At 34.1% G+C, this 15,863-nt stretch overlaps 1 protein-coding gene across 1 annotated transcript in view; it reads right to left on the bottom strand.

Annotated features, from left to right (window-relative positions):
• ACSS3 (acyl-CoA synthetase short chain family member 3) overlaps positions 1-15,863 on the bottom strand; it is a 163,452-nt gene that overhangs the window by 25,448 nt on the left and 122,141 nt on the right. The window contains exons 11-13 of the mRNA XM_017543504.2: positions 13,923-13,986; positions 2,829-2,910; positions 226-348 (exon numbers count right to left, since the gene is read on the bottom strand). Of these exons, the coding sequence (XP_017398993.1) occupies positions 226-348; positions 2,829-2,910; positions 13,923-13,986 (269 nt within the window). The remainder of the gene's footprint in view (positions 1-225; positions 349-2,828; positions 2,911-13,922; positions 13,987-15,863) is intronic.

Genomic DNA, 15,863 nt, shown 5'->3' with positions numbered 1-15,863 from the left:
AAAAAAAAAAAAAACTCTTCACTACCACCCAGGGATGGGAGAGCGTAGAAAATATGAAAATCTAAAAGAGAGAATGTACATTCAGTGAGAGAGATACAAGAGTAACCTAGCTTCTGCTGCAAATGAAGGGTGTGGTAATTTTCCAAGTGAAATAACCTCAATATTGTCTTCAGTTCAGCTGTGTCTAAACACTACTTGGAATAGAATACCAATATTCATCAATACCTCTTCAATGGCACCTGCAGAAATTCTGTGACCTGCAACATTTATTACATCATCCATTCGAGACATAACATACACATAGCCTTCTTCATCCATGTAACCAGCATCCATGGTATCATAATATCCCTGAAAACAAGAATAAATAATGTTTGATTAGTATGTACTGTTAAATAATGTAATCATTTTAAACTTGGTAAAATATACAATGTAATGAAATGGATTTGCTGTGAGCATTTGCCTTTTTTCATAATCAGACTAGGATATTAAACTACTTGTTATCTGGGAAGTGTACTAGAATCTCTTTGCTTCTCTAACAGCCAAGAATAAGTTAAAGTGTTTTTAGAGATGTTTAAGTGTTCGCATATAGAGTGGTAAAGTTTATGACCCCAATTTCTTTTTTTTAATGGAGAAGTAATAGCTCAATACTAATTTTAATATACTTTGGTATTGCAAAGTAATTCTTTGATACATTTCTTCTTTAATTGTATTAATTTTTAAAAGCGTTAAAGCTCCCAATGAATAATTTCACAATACAGCACTAGTTTATTAATATGGGTTAAGATCACACTCAAGCTTCAGTGAAATTTAATAGTGAGTATGAAATTTAATTTTTAGTCACTCAAAGTAGAACATTTTTGCTGGTCTAGAAATCACAGTAGAATAAGAATAATGAAGAATAAGAAGTAGAAAAATATTATTTTTCCTAATGCTTCTTAGTTATTTTGAACCTATGTTTATGAGCATGGACTTTAGTGCAAATCCTGGAAAGCTACTATTGTATTTCTTAGTGTTTCTGAGACTCAGTATTCTCATTCATTAAAGGGAATAATGAGCTCTGCCTTATAAAGCTTCTGTGAAACATACATGAAACAGTGTATAAAGATGAAAGAGGACAGACTTGGACACATCATGAGCTCTCAATAATTTTATTGCAGTTAATACTTTTATTAATATTAGATAGGCAAACTAGAGTAGCAGTTAAGGGCATGAACTCTCGAGCCCAACTATTCTGGTTCAAGTCTCAGTTCCGTCACTTCTCACCTATGTGAACTCAAGGGAAGTTATTCAACCCTTCGGTGCTGCTGTTATTAATTTCTCAAATAAGAGGTTTGAGATCAGGTAAACAGACATAGAGTACAGAGTCACTTCACATAGTTTAGCCATAAACAGGGGCTTTGAGGGAGCTTTTAGTATTAAAGGTGATCATGTTAAAACCACATGCACATATCATTTGCCATTGTCAAGCTATAATCAATCATGTCACCACCTGCTTTCTGACGATTTAACTGTTTCCCTGTCAGGCAGATAGATTGGGCTTACTAGAGTTAACTATACTGACAAATTATCCCTGCCACACTCTATCAGGGGATGTTTAATCTTGGCTATTGAGGTCATTCAATGCTGCCATTTCTTTCTAAAGAAAGCTATTTTAATTCTTGTCATTTGTCCAGTTGATTAGTTTATCTGTCCTTTGCTAACAAATAATAAAGATAAAATGCTAAATACTTTGGTAAACTTTTTTAGTAAAATTCTGAATGTTTGGAATTTTTAAAATAGTAAGTATGAAATTTAATTTTTAATCACTCAAAGTAGAACATTTTTGCTGGTCTAGAAATCAGAGAATAAGAATAATGAAGAAAAATAAGTAGAAACAATATTATTTTTTCCTAATGCTTCTGAGTTATTTTGATACCTATGTTTATGAGCATGGACTTTAGTACAAATCCTGGAAAGCCACTATTGTGTTTCTTAGATTTTCTGAGACTCAGTATTCTCATCAGAATATCTAATGCTGAGCTATTACTCAGTATTCTCATTTTAGTAAAAATCATTCAGAATTTTACATAGTGAAAACTGAGGACCAGGTGTCCCAGTTGTGGGGGCAGTAGAGGGACAACAGAAAGATGATGTGAGCAGACCCTGATGTGTTTATCATGAAATGCTGTTATAAACACAACACACGTTGTCATGGAGTACAAAGTTTCACACAATGACAGAATGTGAAACAGGAAGGCACTTTTGTTACCCAGAACACTGGGTGTGGGGCTTTCAGTACACTGTTTCTGTCCTTTATCTGTATTTTTAAAATGAGATTTTAAAATAAAGACCTCAGAGAACATTTGAAATGGTGTCAAAAATAGATGAAGAAATGGAAAAATACGACTTCTGGGCAAGCTAAATGGATTTTGCTCATATAACCAATAAAAGAAGAGGTTAAGGATTCTTAATCACATTCTATAATTCTGATTTGTTGCCTCTTGTCTGTTGGTACAGAGGAATCCAGTAGAAGAAACAATATAAAAAGTCCAAAAAACATTTTTATGTAAAAAAAACATTCCTGATACTGAGGACTATTAAATTCTAGGAAAAGCTGTTAAGAAAAACAAAGAAATTTCTATGTCCAGAGACTGACAATAAGTGTAAAAATGACTTATGTAGATAATTGTAAGTTGGGCATTCTTATCCTTGAGAGCTGGAAACTAGTCCAGATAACCTTTAAAAGTTTCTTTTTGATCTATGATTGTAGGAGCAAGTTTCTCAATTTAATAGGCAAGAATTATAGAAAAGTACATAAGAAGACAAAAAAAGCGTATTAAGGTTCTTACGGGAAATTTTTCAAAGTATAAACGCTTGAATGCTTCCTGATTCTTCCAGAGTCCTGAAAAAGCCCCAGGTGGCAATGGCAACCTTATATAAAAACAGAGATGTTAAAATTATGATGAAAGTGGTGATAAAGACAGGTTGATTAGAACTATTATTTTTCTAGCGTGATGGATAATTACAGTTCAAATCCCGCACTGAAATATAATTCCTAAATCTGGACAGATGTCTAATTGAGGTTTATGTGGCCGATCACTGTACAGCAGAATTGTTGAAGAATGACTTTAGTCTCTGGAAAGTTCACAAAAGGCACAAATATGTGGAATTCAAATAATTATTAACAATAATCATTGTTTCAATGAAAAGCATACTTGTCAAAAAGAACCAAAATATGTGTCACTGAATTACTTTCTAAGAAAACGATTCTTTCACCATTGAATAGTTATTTTTTTGAAGTACCAAGGTGTCATCTTTGCCCGTCTCTTTGTGTAACAGAATATTCTAATTAAGAACCCAGTGTACAAACTTATTTTCATAATCACTGTCCCTCCATCCTCTGGGAATTCTCTCTTTCTGCTTCCTCTTTTTTCTTTCCATAATCATCCAGACCCATGTGATTTCTCACTTCTATAAACACACGGAAATCCTTCAGTATATAAAATACACAGAACTACGCATCTTTTGTTTTCAGGAAACTTCCTCCTTATACTTCTTTCATTTATAGTGTCAAACAGGAGTTTTGTTTATGGCAAGGGCTTAACCTCATAGATTTATTTATTTATACATGTATGTATGTATGTATGTATGTATCTATGTACATATGTATGTATGCATGTATGTATGTATCTATCTATGTTTACATAAATAAATGAAATTCTCATATTTGTTCCTTGTAGAAAGTACCCGCTATCTATCTGTCTGTCTGTCTGTCTGTCTATCTATCTTTCTTTCTTTCTTTCCATAAATAAATGAAGCTCTCATATGTGGTCCTCGCAGGAAGTGCCTGCTAACAAAGACAACTGTTCAAATCGCTTTCTGAACACAGAAACCTTCTCGATACTTTAGTTTGGAATTTTCAATACCGTATAAACTTAGGGGCTTTCAAAATCATATTTACACAATAAAAAAAATAAAAGGTACTAAATGGAGTTGTAAATGTGTGGCTTTGATGCCAAGAAAATTGAAAACGTAGTAGAGATGGCTACTGTCCACATAAGACAACATCACACACACTCCCTACGGCAGTGTTTACGAGTCTCACAGCACAAAAGAAAGTAGTGTGGTCACATGGTCACCTCAACATTAGAACTTCATGGCACTGACTTTTTTTCTCACATTCTGTCAGGAACAAAATGCTGTTACAAATGGAAGCAGCTGCTGATGCCTCCCTGGGCAGCGCAGCAGGTAGGCCCATTTCTATAACGTCCAGCCTGCCAGTAGTGATCCTGGGGTAAACTTCTCCCTTGCTAGATGCTCTTTATTTAAAATTATTTTAAGACAGAGGAAATATGTTACATCAGCATTTCTGGACTTCATGTTACATAAAATGCACGTGAAGGTATTTTGTAATCCGTAAAATAATCCAAAGAAATGTTGTTGTGTTGTTGCTATTGCTGTTATTATTGCTGTTTGTTAAATCTGTATGAAGGCAATAGGTTGAAGCCAATAATCACTTCAGGTTCTTTAACTGAGCTTACTATGTAAATATTTGCAATAACTATATAGATAATTTCACTTCATCAGTTTGTTTTGTTAATATTTTACAGAAAAATGTAAAATCATCGATTTTTAAATACTGAAATATAATATAACAACTACTAAAACTCTATTTAGCAGCACTCCCAGGATGCTGAAGGTGAAGAAGTGAAGAGGACCCTAGGAAAAGGTGGCAAATTGTATGCCAATACGGGCAGCGAAAGATAACATTAGTGAGTGAAGTAAACTGTATATAAAATAAATGATAATAAACCTGACAAAGATGCACTCTGCTTGCATATTAAATAAGAGAAAATTTTCAGTTGCTCACAAGAAATATATCACAATATATGGGGTTTTTCTGAATTTCATGGTGCCATTTTTGACATATACCTGGGTATTGGAAATTATCTCTCTACTATACTAAAGAAAAAGAAGAGGTATCTGTGATAATCAATGGCAAACAACATTTCTTATGGATTGAGGGCAACAGAGAGTGGTGGAGTCTGAAGCAAATTACAGTGCACATGCCAGGTACAATAACAGCTGTTTAATTCCACCTGATTGCTGATATACAGGAATGCTGATCCAAATATCTGAGCAGCCCATGACAAGATTTATGCATATCAAAAAACATATATTAAACAGTCATTTTTTCCCCATTTTACCTACCCCAAATCAAACATTTTGTTCCACCAGCATCAACACACTATCTGCTCATAGCAGAAACTCCTGTTAGTAATCCTACCCAAAGGAGTTAGTATTTGGTGCTTTGTGCATGAGCTGAGTGTCCAGGTAGCCTAGTATGAACCTAATTCAGAGTGTTTACACAGGACCAAGAGGATAGCATTTTATAGAAAGAATGTTACAGAGAGAAAGAGAAAAATCTCACACTTTCCAGAAGTCAGTTAGGTTTGCAACCTCTATTTTTAAAAGAAGATGCCCTGCTAACCTGTATTTCTTCTTGCTTCTCAAGAGAAAACATGGTGCTAGCAATTTGTAGCAAATAGAGTATATTCTTATAATTAATTGATGCCTACAGGATGAAAACATAGCGGTAGCCATCTCTCAGAAAAAAAAATAAGCCTTAAGGACACCGGCTTCCAGAGATGTTGCACCAAACTTTAAATATGTGCACAACGTTTCTGAAGAACAAGGAAACTACACATTTTCATACCATCTCCCATTCTTACAAGAAAGATCTGGATAAGTTTATATATATACCTGTAGAACCTGGGAATTAAGAATAACACAGTATAGGATGTATGAACACTGTGGACTCTTTGAAGTCCCAGAAATTTAATATAAAACTTGACTGTTTCCTAGGAGGGTTTTTAGCTTTCATCCAGTTATTGGAAGGTTGGTAACACTCACCAAATATTAAAACCTCTGTTCAGTGGAAAGCCCAACCTAAAATGTACTTCAGTGGTAAAAATTGGTCATCCTAAGCATACCTGAAAGTATCTTTAATCTTAATCATTAAGAATAGAAAATATCAGCATTTCACTTTCTCTTTGGAATTAAAGCCACCCTTACAGAGGGACATCATATGTCTAGTTGGTTCCCTTTGGATTATAGAGGTTATTGCTGTTAAATATGACACATGGTACTGGGAGATGACAGGGAAGAGAATAAGAAAAAGAATGAGAAATGGGGGAAAAAGTAAGAGATAAAATGAGAAGGATGAGGTCCCAGAATAGCAAAAGAGCAAAAGTAGGTGCTGGTATTATTCAAATCATCTTGTAGAGGCATCTAACAAATAATTCAATATATGTAGTATGGTGCAGACATTTTGTACAAAAGAAAACATGAGAAAGGAGTGAGCTCAAAGAATCTGACATGCAGAAAGTGATCTATGATTTCAATCTTGAATAGGTTCATGAAGCTGAAAAAGGAATAAGAAAGAAAGACACTTCATGCTGTGTGACCAACATTCCTGAACCCTTCCTTCCCTCCATGTATTTCTTCTGTTTCTCTGTTTCATTTATTCTTTCCATTCAGTCAGTTAACCAGCAAATAGATAATGATTTCTTAAAATATATAAGGTACAGCAATAAGGGCTTGAAAAAATAAAGTGGATAATGAGCACACAAGTATAAATAGCCTGCTCAATCTAATCAACACTTACAGTGTGTGTGTGTGTGTGTGTGTGTGTGTGTGTAAATATTTCTCAAAATTATGAATAGGTGTGATGGCTAATTCTAAGCATCAATTTAGCTTGCCCAGGGTACCCAGATATTTGGTCAAGCATTTTAGGTGTTTCTGTGCAGGTATTTTTTGGATGAAATTAACATTGAAATCAGTAGACTTAGGGTAAATCAGATTATCCTCCATAATGTGAATGAGCTTCATCCAATTAGTTGAAGGCCTTAATAGAAAAAAAGTCTGACCTCCCAGGTGGAAGAGGGGATTCTGCCTTCAGGCTCAAACTCCAACTTTTCCTGGGTCTTCAGCCTACTGGCCTGTCCTGCAAATTTTATACTTGCTAGCCTTCACAACTGCACAAGCTAATTCATTGAAACAAATATTTCTCCCTCTCTATACGTGTGTGTGTGTGTGTGTGTGTGTGTGTGTGTGTGTGTGTGTACACATCCTATTGGTTCTATTTCTTCAGAGAACCCTAATTAGTACAATAGGACGTGTTAAAGCCAAGTTGCCAAAGGCTTTTAAAAAACAAAAGATGTAATTGGACCTTTGTTCTAGGAAGAATACTGAAGCAGGTGTGATGAACTGGATAACAAGAATCCACAGTAAGAGGATGAAAATTAAATGTGAGGGATGAAGAAAAGAGAAGAATCAAAGCTGACTCTAAAGTTTCTATTCTAGATTAATAGTGATGCCAACACAAAGAGTGTAATGTAGTAAAAGCAGTATTTTCAGGAGAGGTGGCATTTTGGGATTTGTAAAAGTAGATAGGTGACAGAGAATTTGGTTAGATACTGAGTTTTAGCAACCTGTGGCTATCAAGTAATGTGTTAATAGATACATGTCTGAAATCAGAAGGGAGATGAGCCTGGGTGGATATATTGATATGCTCACGATCTGTAGCTAGATAATTACAGAAATCTTAGAAATTGGTGAGATGATTCAGGGAGAGAGTATAAAAGAGGGAAAAGAACTCTAAGGCCAAACACCAGTGTTAAAGAATTATCAAAAAAAAAAAAAAAAAAAAAAAAAAAAAAAAAAAAAAAAAAAAAAAAAAAAAGAAAAGAAAAGAAAGAAAATCAGGGATATATGAGATTCAGGAAAAAGTACTTTCTAAAAAGCCACTAGAATAGAGTTTTAATAATAACCAAGTATTAAACAAGGTCAAATGAAGTATAAATTTTGTTTGAAAGTGGATGCAGTGATGGTCATGGAACTCAATAATTAAGTTGTTCTGAATTTTCTCACAATTGCCATTTCATTGGAGTAGGGAAAGCAACAGCTGGAGTGATTAAGGAATAAACAGGAAGTAGGAGCAGTAAGGTTAGACTATACTTTTTAAAAATCAGGTGACTGGAAGGAGATGGATATGTCAGTGGCTTAATGCACAGAGGCAGGTTGATTTAGGATGAGAAAAATTAGAGCAGAAGTAACCAGTGGAGAGAGAGCACAGAGATTTGAACAGTAGAGAAGAAAACACCAGAGGAATTATTCAATTGCCTTATTCATTCATTTATTTATTTATGTGTTAACACATACATTCATTTTCTTCCTTCAATATTTGTTAGGTGTTTGGTATTCCTCATGCACTGTGCTACACACTAATTAAACAGGATATAAACTATGGTCACAGACATATGGAGATCCAAGTATTTTGTGAGCTACAAGAAGAAGAAATTTGGTATTTTTAGAATACAGATAGGGAGGACAGTGAATGATGTCTACTCCATTAGGTTAATGAAATAATATCGAATGCAACCATTCAAGTGTTCATCAGGCAAACTTTACAGAAGGTGGTTAAACTCTGCTCTGCCAGTAGCTCTTGGAAGAGAAGTTTTTATTCCTATGCAAGGTGTGAACCTGCTGTGAATAGCATGTGTGTTTGTCCCAAGTTCTTTCTGAGATGCTTTCAGAAAACTACTTCATTATTCACAAGTCTAACTGAGGATCAGGATAAAAAGCAAGACATGAAATTGCAATTGGTAATTTGTAGAATAAAATAAGAATATGCTTTCTGTTCCTCGCTAACAAGATGTGGTACGTTACAAAATCAGATGTGGTAATTTGAATATTGATTGAATATTGAAAAGGATCTCTAAAGAGAGACTCCTAAAGGAAACTATACAATAGTCCTAAAGAAAAGGGGGGAAAAAACGATTCAGAATTGGAAGCATTTGTTTTTATACACACATACAGACACACACACACACACACACACACACACACACACACACACTCTCAGTAGTTCCCCTTTATCTACATGGAATGTGTTCCAAGACTCCCAGTGGGTGCCTGAAAGCATGGTAGTACTGATCCCTAAATATGTTTTTCCTATATATACATAGCTATGATAAAGTATAATTTAGAAATTAGGCACAGTAAGAGATGAACAGCAACAACATCAAAATAGAGCACTTAGAACAATATGCCAGCATCACTACTATTGCGCTTTAGGGCCATTGTTAAGTAAAATAAAGGTTAGTTGTACACAAGAACTGCAACACCTTGACAGCTGATTTGATAACCAAGACGGCTACTAAGTGGCTAAAAGGCAGTAGCACAGACAACATGGGTGCACTGGACAAAGGGCTGAGTCACATCCTGGCAAGACTAAGCGGGACAGTACAAGAATTCATCACCTACTCCTGGTGTGCAATTTAAAACATGTGAGTTATTTATTTCTAAAATCTTCCATTTAATAATTTCGGACTGTGGTCCACCACGGGTAACTGAAATTGCACAAAGTGAAACTACAGATGATAGGGACTGCTGTGTGTGCATATGTGTGTGTGTGTGTGTGTATTATGTGTGTACACACACACACACACACGCAAACATGTGAGAAGAAAATGTGATCAGTGAATGAAAACATGGAAAAAGAGTCAGTAAGATCCAGATAGACATTAGGTACATATGAGCTACAGCAGACTTTTTTTTTTTGCAATATTCCAAATTAACATCTTTCTACTTATTGCTAAGGATTATTACACATTAAGTGAAGATATTTTTTCTGGAACAATGGGTGCACTGGGGCTCCTTTTCTAAAGTTACAGAGAAATAACTTTTTTTACGTAGTTACAAGAATGTAAAAGTGTGTTGTATTGGCAGAAGGAAGGGAAAGATGCAAAAAATACTAAGAAATGAACTAGTTAATACCTATACTCACCCTTCGAATTGGAAAGCAAATGCTACCACCCTTGATGCCTTGCCCAACTCTGCCAAGCAGAGTGAAAGATGGCGTTGGTACAACTCATCCAATTATGAATTGAGAGTTCTCTTAGAGAATTTCTTTTCCTAAAAGACCATTCTGAAGGGGAAAGGTGAATAACTGAGGCAGCAGTGATACCCATGTGGGAAGGGAAGCATTAGAGTGCTGAGAAATCCATAAACAGCTAGGTCAGGAAAAAGGATGTCCATCACCCTAGAAGGTAACACATTCCTGGCCAATCTGAAATATTAAAATCCAAGATGCCTCCTAGCCTAGAAAAAAAGATGGTCTATATTCACTGCTCCATTTGGAATTTCCATAGCAAAAGAAATAAATTGAAACTAGTTCCCCAGGGAGATCTGGGTTAAATCCCAACTTTGCACTGTCAGTATTTCCTATGGTGTCCTTAGGATTTTGAGATTTTTACATGAAGTTACTTTTTATCTCCCCATAAGAGACCGAACATATTTTCTTTTCCTTGGAGCAGACAAAAGACTAGGTAATAATGTGAGTTCCAGCTGTGCAACTACTAATGTTGCATAATCTCTCATGTCTAGAATGAGGAAGATAATGTCTGTCCATTGCCTACCTCCTAGTGATGTTATAAGGCTAATAAAATATCATACACCAAACCGTATATGAGATTTAGAAAGGAACAGGATTATAAGTATGTGACATGCTTAGTTATACGCAAAGGATACCTGAATGAAAAGAAAGCTTCCCTGGCTCTTTCCCAAGATGGCAACACAGTGACTGAATCACTCAAAGTTGTAAACGTGTGAACAGATATCGTTAACCATATCTGAAGAATGAGAAATTGGCAGGCACTAAAGTAAAAGCCACTGGGACAATTCCATACAACTCCCTCACACCCCACTCACTATTGCCTCCAGGGCACAGCACAGGGTGAACAGGCCACATTTCCAATAGCAACAGCGGATCCGGTCAGAGAAAAATGTTTGCCCATGAGAGAGAAAGAGCCAGAGACCTATGGCTTTAATAACAGTGAGCCTGTGCTACAGAGAAAGGCAATTGCAGTTAAAATTTTCTTTCATGCCCTGTTCTCTGTTGCCTGGAAATTACTGACTCATAGTTTTATTTCTGCAATTTGGAGCTCTAGACGCAATTACAGGAACACCTTCTAAAATTCATGAGTGTTTTGTATTCATAGGAATTCAGATACCATAACTTTCCTACTAAATTAACTGCCTGGAGTAGGTTTCCAAATCAAAAGAATTTTCTAACATTCATGTGGACATGAAGTTCTCTCTTCTACTAGAAGGATAAATTCTATGAATGAAAGTCATCTAATAAAACACGAAAACTGCAGGATTCCTTTTTATTACATTCTAAGGCCTATGGTAGTTTAGGAATTGCTAAAATGGCCACCTCCTTCTAGTCAAGGGGTCCCCAGGAGAGCAAAGCAGTGATTTTCAGAATGCCATAAAAAAGAATGTAGAAAAATCTAAGTGGGTCAAAAGGTTTTTTTGGTTTTTGTTTACTTGTTTCCATGTATTACTATTTCTAAATGTGAACCTACACAAATGAGTCATCAGATATGTAATGTGAAATGTTACAGATATTAAATATAAAATCATCCTACACATACTGCATGCAGCCATTGGGATATGTGAATAATTTTCAGGTTGATAAGTTAGGGTGGAATGGCTGCTGGCAACGTGGGTTTCAAAAGGAAATTCTTGCTCTCATAGATAAAATGAGTTCCTGAAAAAAGGTTTCAAAATATGTTCTGTGAAAGAGAGAAATCTTGGTGGTAACCTTTGTTTCCTGATTATTTCTACCTTATCTTACCTTTCTAATAAAAAAGATTTATAATATATTCAAATATCTAGTTTCACTGTTAACCTAAGAGAGGAATCAAATTCTACTGTTTGTCATATTACATCATCAAATAATTTATAATGAAATCTCAGAAACCTAGATCTGTGCAATAAAATTATCTTAGGAATACAGAGGGGAAAATAATTGTGAATTAGTGACTATCTAAACCATAGAATGCTTTAAGGCAATAGTTGTGTTACTTTTAAGTATTTGAAATAACACTAATGGCTATAAGAAAAAAATACAGTTTATGTAGGACACTGCTATATTTTATTATCTCTGAATAGATGGGGGATGAAGTATCCCATAATGAGAGTGATAAAACCCATGAGGAGTTTAAAACTGTGTTGGCATCAAATACCACCTCTGAAACCTTGCAACAGGTTGTGGAAGATGGAATAGATGACTCACAAAGTTAGGAGGTTATATAAAAATGTATGCTGCTAAAGTGCTTCGAAAAGCTCTCAAAAACCATGTTATTCCCTAAGCAAGCTAAACATCCACCCACAATCATGTTCAAATTACTAATTTCTTTGACAAGTTTCCCTTCTCCTGCTGCTTTTCCTTTGAACAGGTCAAATTTGAACCAGCTCTATGTCAATACAGATTCTGTTTCAGAGAATTGTGAATAAAAATGAAATGTTCAATATTTAATTTTTTCATCTTGTTGGATATGTTTTCTTAAAATGGAAACTTTTAACAAAGTAATATAGTGCTTACATGTTTACTGATAAGAGCATGAGAAGAATTATATCATAACGTGTGTTTTCTATTAGCTTTCTATAAAGTTAAAATATCTCTACCTGAAGAAATATCTTTCTTTAATTACTGCTTTTCATGTAATTTTCATAGAATTTAAAATATCTTCTTTACAGGAAGCAATCTTATGCCAATCTAAGAATGCCAATTAATAAGAGTTCTTTTGATTTCCAGTAGAAATAAATAGGAAAGCAAATAACTTTTAAAACCTGATATACAATGTTCTGTATTTATAGTAGCTCGGTGTGGTGAATTCTACTACTAAACTCTATCAGTAAAGACGTCAATATCATGCTAATCAGAGGGACTAAAGCAACTTCTCTATCAATTATTAAAATATCACATATTATAAACCTTCTAACTTAATCAACTTCCATTTCTGCTTCCACTAGCATAACAATTTTAAAGTACATGTCTTGATTTAATTAAAGTAAATTAAAATTTTTTACTTTAAATGGAAGCATTTTGCCTATCAAATGAACAATGATAAAAAAAATGTTAACAAGAAGTTGGGGCATTTGGTAAATCAGGAACTTTATAAGATGCTACTATTTGACCCAGCAATTATACTTTCAGAAATCTCTTCAGTACTATTGCAATTATCAGAAAAGCAGAAAAAGATGATCAAAAAGATGTTCAATATAGTATTATTTATAATCATAAAAATTCAAAAAATACTAAGAAGCCTACAACAGGGATAAAAATTTTAAGAAACCGTAAAAATTAAACATGCTTATGAGACAAGGTTAAGAGAAAACAGGAATACACAGAGATAAATTGATTCACCATCGTAAAATGTTTTTCAAAAAGTGGAATGTCAAATCAGAAACAGAAAATCAAATACTACAGGCTCTCTTTTATAAGTGAGAGCTAAATAATGGGTACACATGAACATAAAGATGAAAACAAACTGTGGGGACTCCAAAAGGTGTGAGGGAGGGAGGAAAGGCTTGAAAAACTACCTGTTGGGTAATATCTTCACCATTTGGGTGATGGGCTCACTAGAAGCCCAAACCCTAGAATTATGCAATATATCCATGAAACAAACCTGCAAATGTATCCCTGAATCTATAACAACAAAAAAAGAAATATGTAGAAAGACATACATATTACAAAATTAATAATGTATTGCTGAGAGGTGAGAGTACAGAAAGATTATTTAATTGTTCATATTTTTGTATGTAAGTTAACTTTATACATAACTTGTAAAATGAAAAAACAGTGATTTAAAAAGATGGAAAATGTATGGTTTTTGAAAATCACATTTAAATGCATTATATTTTATAGGACTTCTATGTTTAAATCAAGACAGAGTTGACACAATTCTTAAACAACACACAAGTTCTTTCTACAACCTCCTCACTAGCAGTAACATTGCAATGACTCCATTTTTTCTTAATATTATACACCCATTTTTGCCCTTTTAAATAGAATTGAAATTTTGGCTTACTTTACCACAATATTTCCTAAACACCGAGACTTCAGTTTTTGCATGTTGTCATTCAAAATCATAACTGCAAAGTAAAATATAAATATTGAATAAAAATAGCCTTAAAGCTTAAGCATATTCCTATAATTTTTATATTCAACCCCCAAAATCTCTAGATTAAGAAAGTAATCTTTTAATTCCTTGAGACTGTGAAAATATATAAACTAAAATATCTTACCAAAAAAAAGAGCACATGTATTTGATTCCTAACATCAGATATTTTCCTTCAGAATATCACTTAAATGAAGAGATCATATCTCAAATATGTGGTAATTTTATGTCTATGTCCACTAAATATATCCTTGTAGTCTATCAGAAACATTAAAAATGTGTCCAGCTTTTTTAAAAGTAAAGGAAATGAAGTTTTCAAGCACACCAAAAAACATTATACGCAACAAAAATAAAGTGCTTACAAAGCACCATAAATCCCTTATTCTGATTTAAAGCTTAGTATCCACTTAGGAGCTTTAAATTAGCTCAATTTAATCTTCCCAAATATTATCTCAATACTTTCTATGCTGTCCCAATAAAATCCTAAACGAGTTTAGGAGATCAAAGCTTTTATCCACATTCAGTAACCCTTGGTGCAAACTAAATATGAAGATAAGTCATCATCTTCTAGGTTTTAATAGATTATTACATGTAGCCTCATTCATCCAGGTAATTCTACCTTAAGCAACTATGAGAAAAGAAGGATGTTGGTCTCCAAATAAAATTGTTCCCTCCTTTGTGCTCCTGGAGCATTTTGTTTTAAAATTCTGTATTGACAGTTAGTAGAAGTACCTATATCTCACTAGGTTGTGAGTTCACAGAGGCCAGGGCTAATACATCTTTGTTTCCCTAAATATCAGTACATTGGCCAAATCACTATATGCCTCTGCACACATTCTGTTACCCATTCAGTTTCCCTGTCTATGAAATGAGAGAAATTTCTTTCTCATAGTGCTTATGCAAGAAGTATATTAAAAATGTATATGAAACAAGCTTGCATATGGTACTCAATGAATGTGTTATATTAAATTTTTTATACACAATGGTTTCTTTCCTAAAAGGATGTCTTTTTTATTATACTACAGAATATTACATTACAGTTTTCATCTCTAAATAATCATAAAAGTTATAAAAATACATAAAAAATCATCAGTCATAAAGTCACTGGTTCCTTGGTTATAAACGTTTAACCTGTACTGTCTGCAAGCCAGTTGCTTTCAGACAGTGAGAAACTTCTGTATTGAAGTTCCATGGGCATCAAAGCTTAACTATTTCTTACAATTAGATATAAAAATGGTACTGAAATACTGAAAGAGAAATGTGTTTAACATCTTCCACAATCAGAAACCCCTAAAAATGTCTCAACACAAAAGCAATTTTTCTGATAAAAGGAGCAGAGATGACAGGCTGTTCAAACAGAGGATTTCACTAAATCTGGGTTCATCACCTTTTCAGGGCTGGAGAAGTCACTGACTTCACAGAATACCTATTTCTGCCCTGAATAAAAAAAATCTAAAGCGTCTTTTTATAAATATATCTTCTAGGTTAAACCAAATGATCCATTTTCTTGTAACTAGTCTTTGTCCTAGGAGAAAAATCCAATATTTTTATGTTAGAGAAGCAAAAGACAAATCTCTGAATTTTGTAATTTATACGCAAATAAGAAACATGTCAGGAATCATATTTTGTTTCCCAAAGCGGGGTTTTCTTCATAAGCCTATTAAGCCAAATTGTGTGACCTTATGCGAATTACAAAACCTCTGTGCCTCATTTTCCTTGTCTGTAAAATGAATATGTGAGTCTAAATCAAGTCAGTCCTCTGGATTTTTTGAAATATTAGTAACACTACTAGCTAAGACTTACACTGTCTTTATACTGGTAGGCACTGGATTAATGCTTTGTTGCCTAACA

Source organism: Cebus imitator, unplaced genomic scaffold (genome assembly GCF_001604975.1).
Source record: "Cebus imitator isolate Cc_AM_T3 unplaced genomic scaffold, Cebus_imitator-1.0 Scaffold156, whole genome shotgun sequence".
NCBI lineage: Eukaryota > Metazoa > Chordata > Mammalia > Primates > Cebidae > Cebus > Cebus imitator.
The sequence above is the reverse complement of the archived record's forward strand: the minus strand, read 5'-3'. Positions and strand labels throughout refer to the sequence as shown.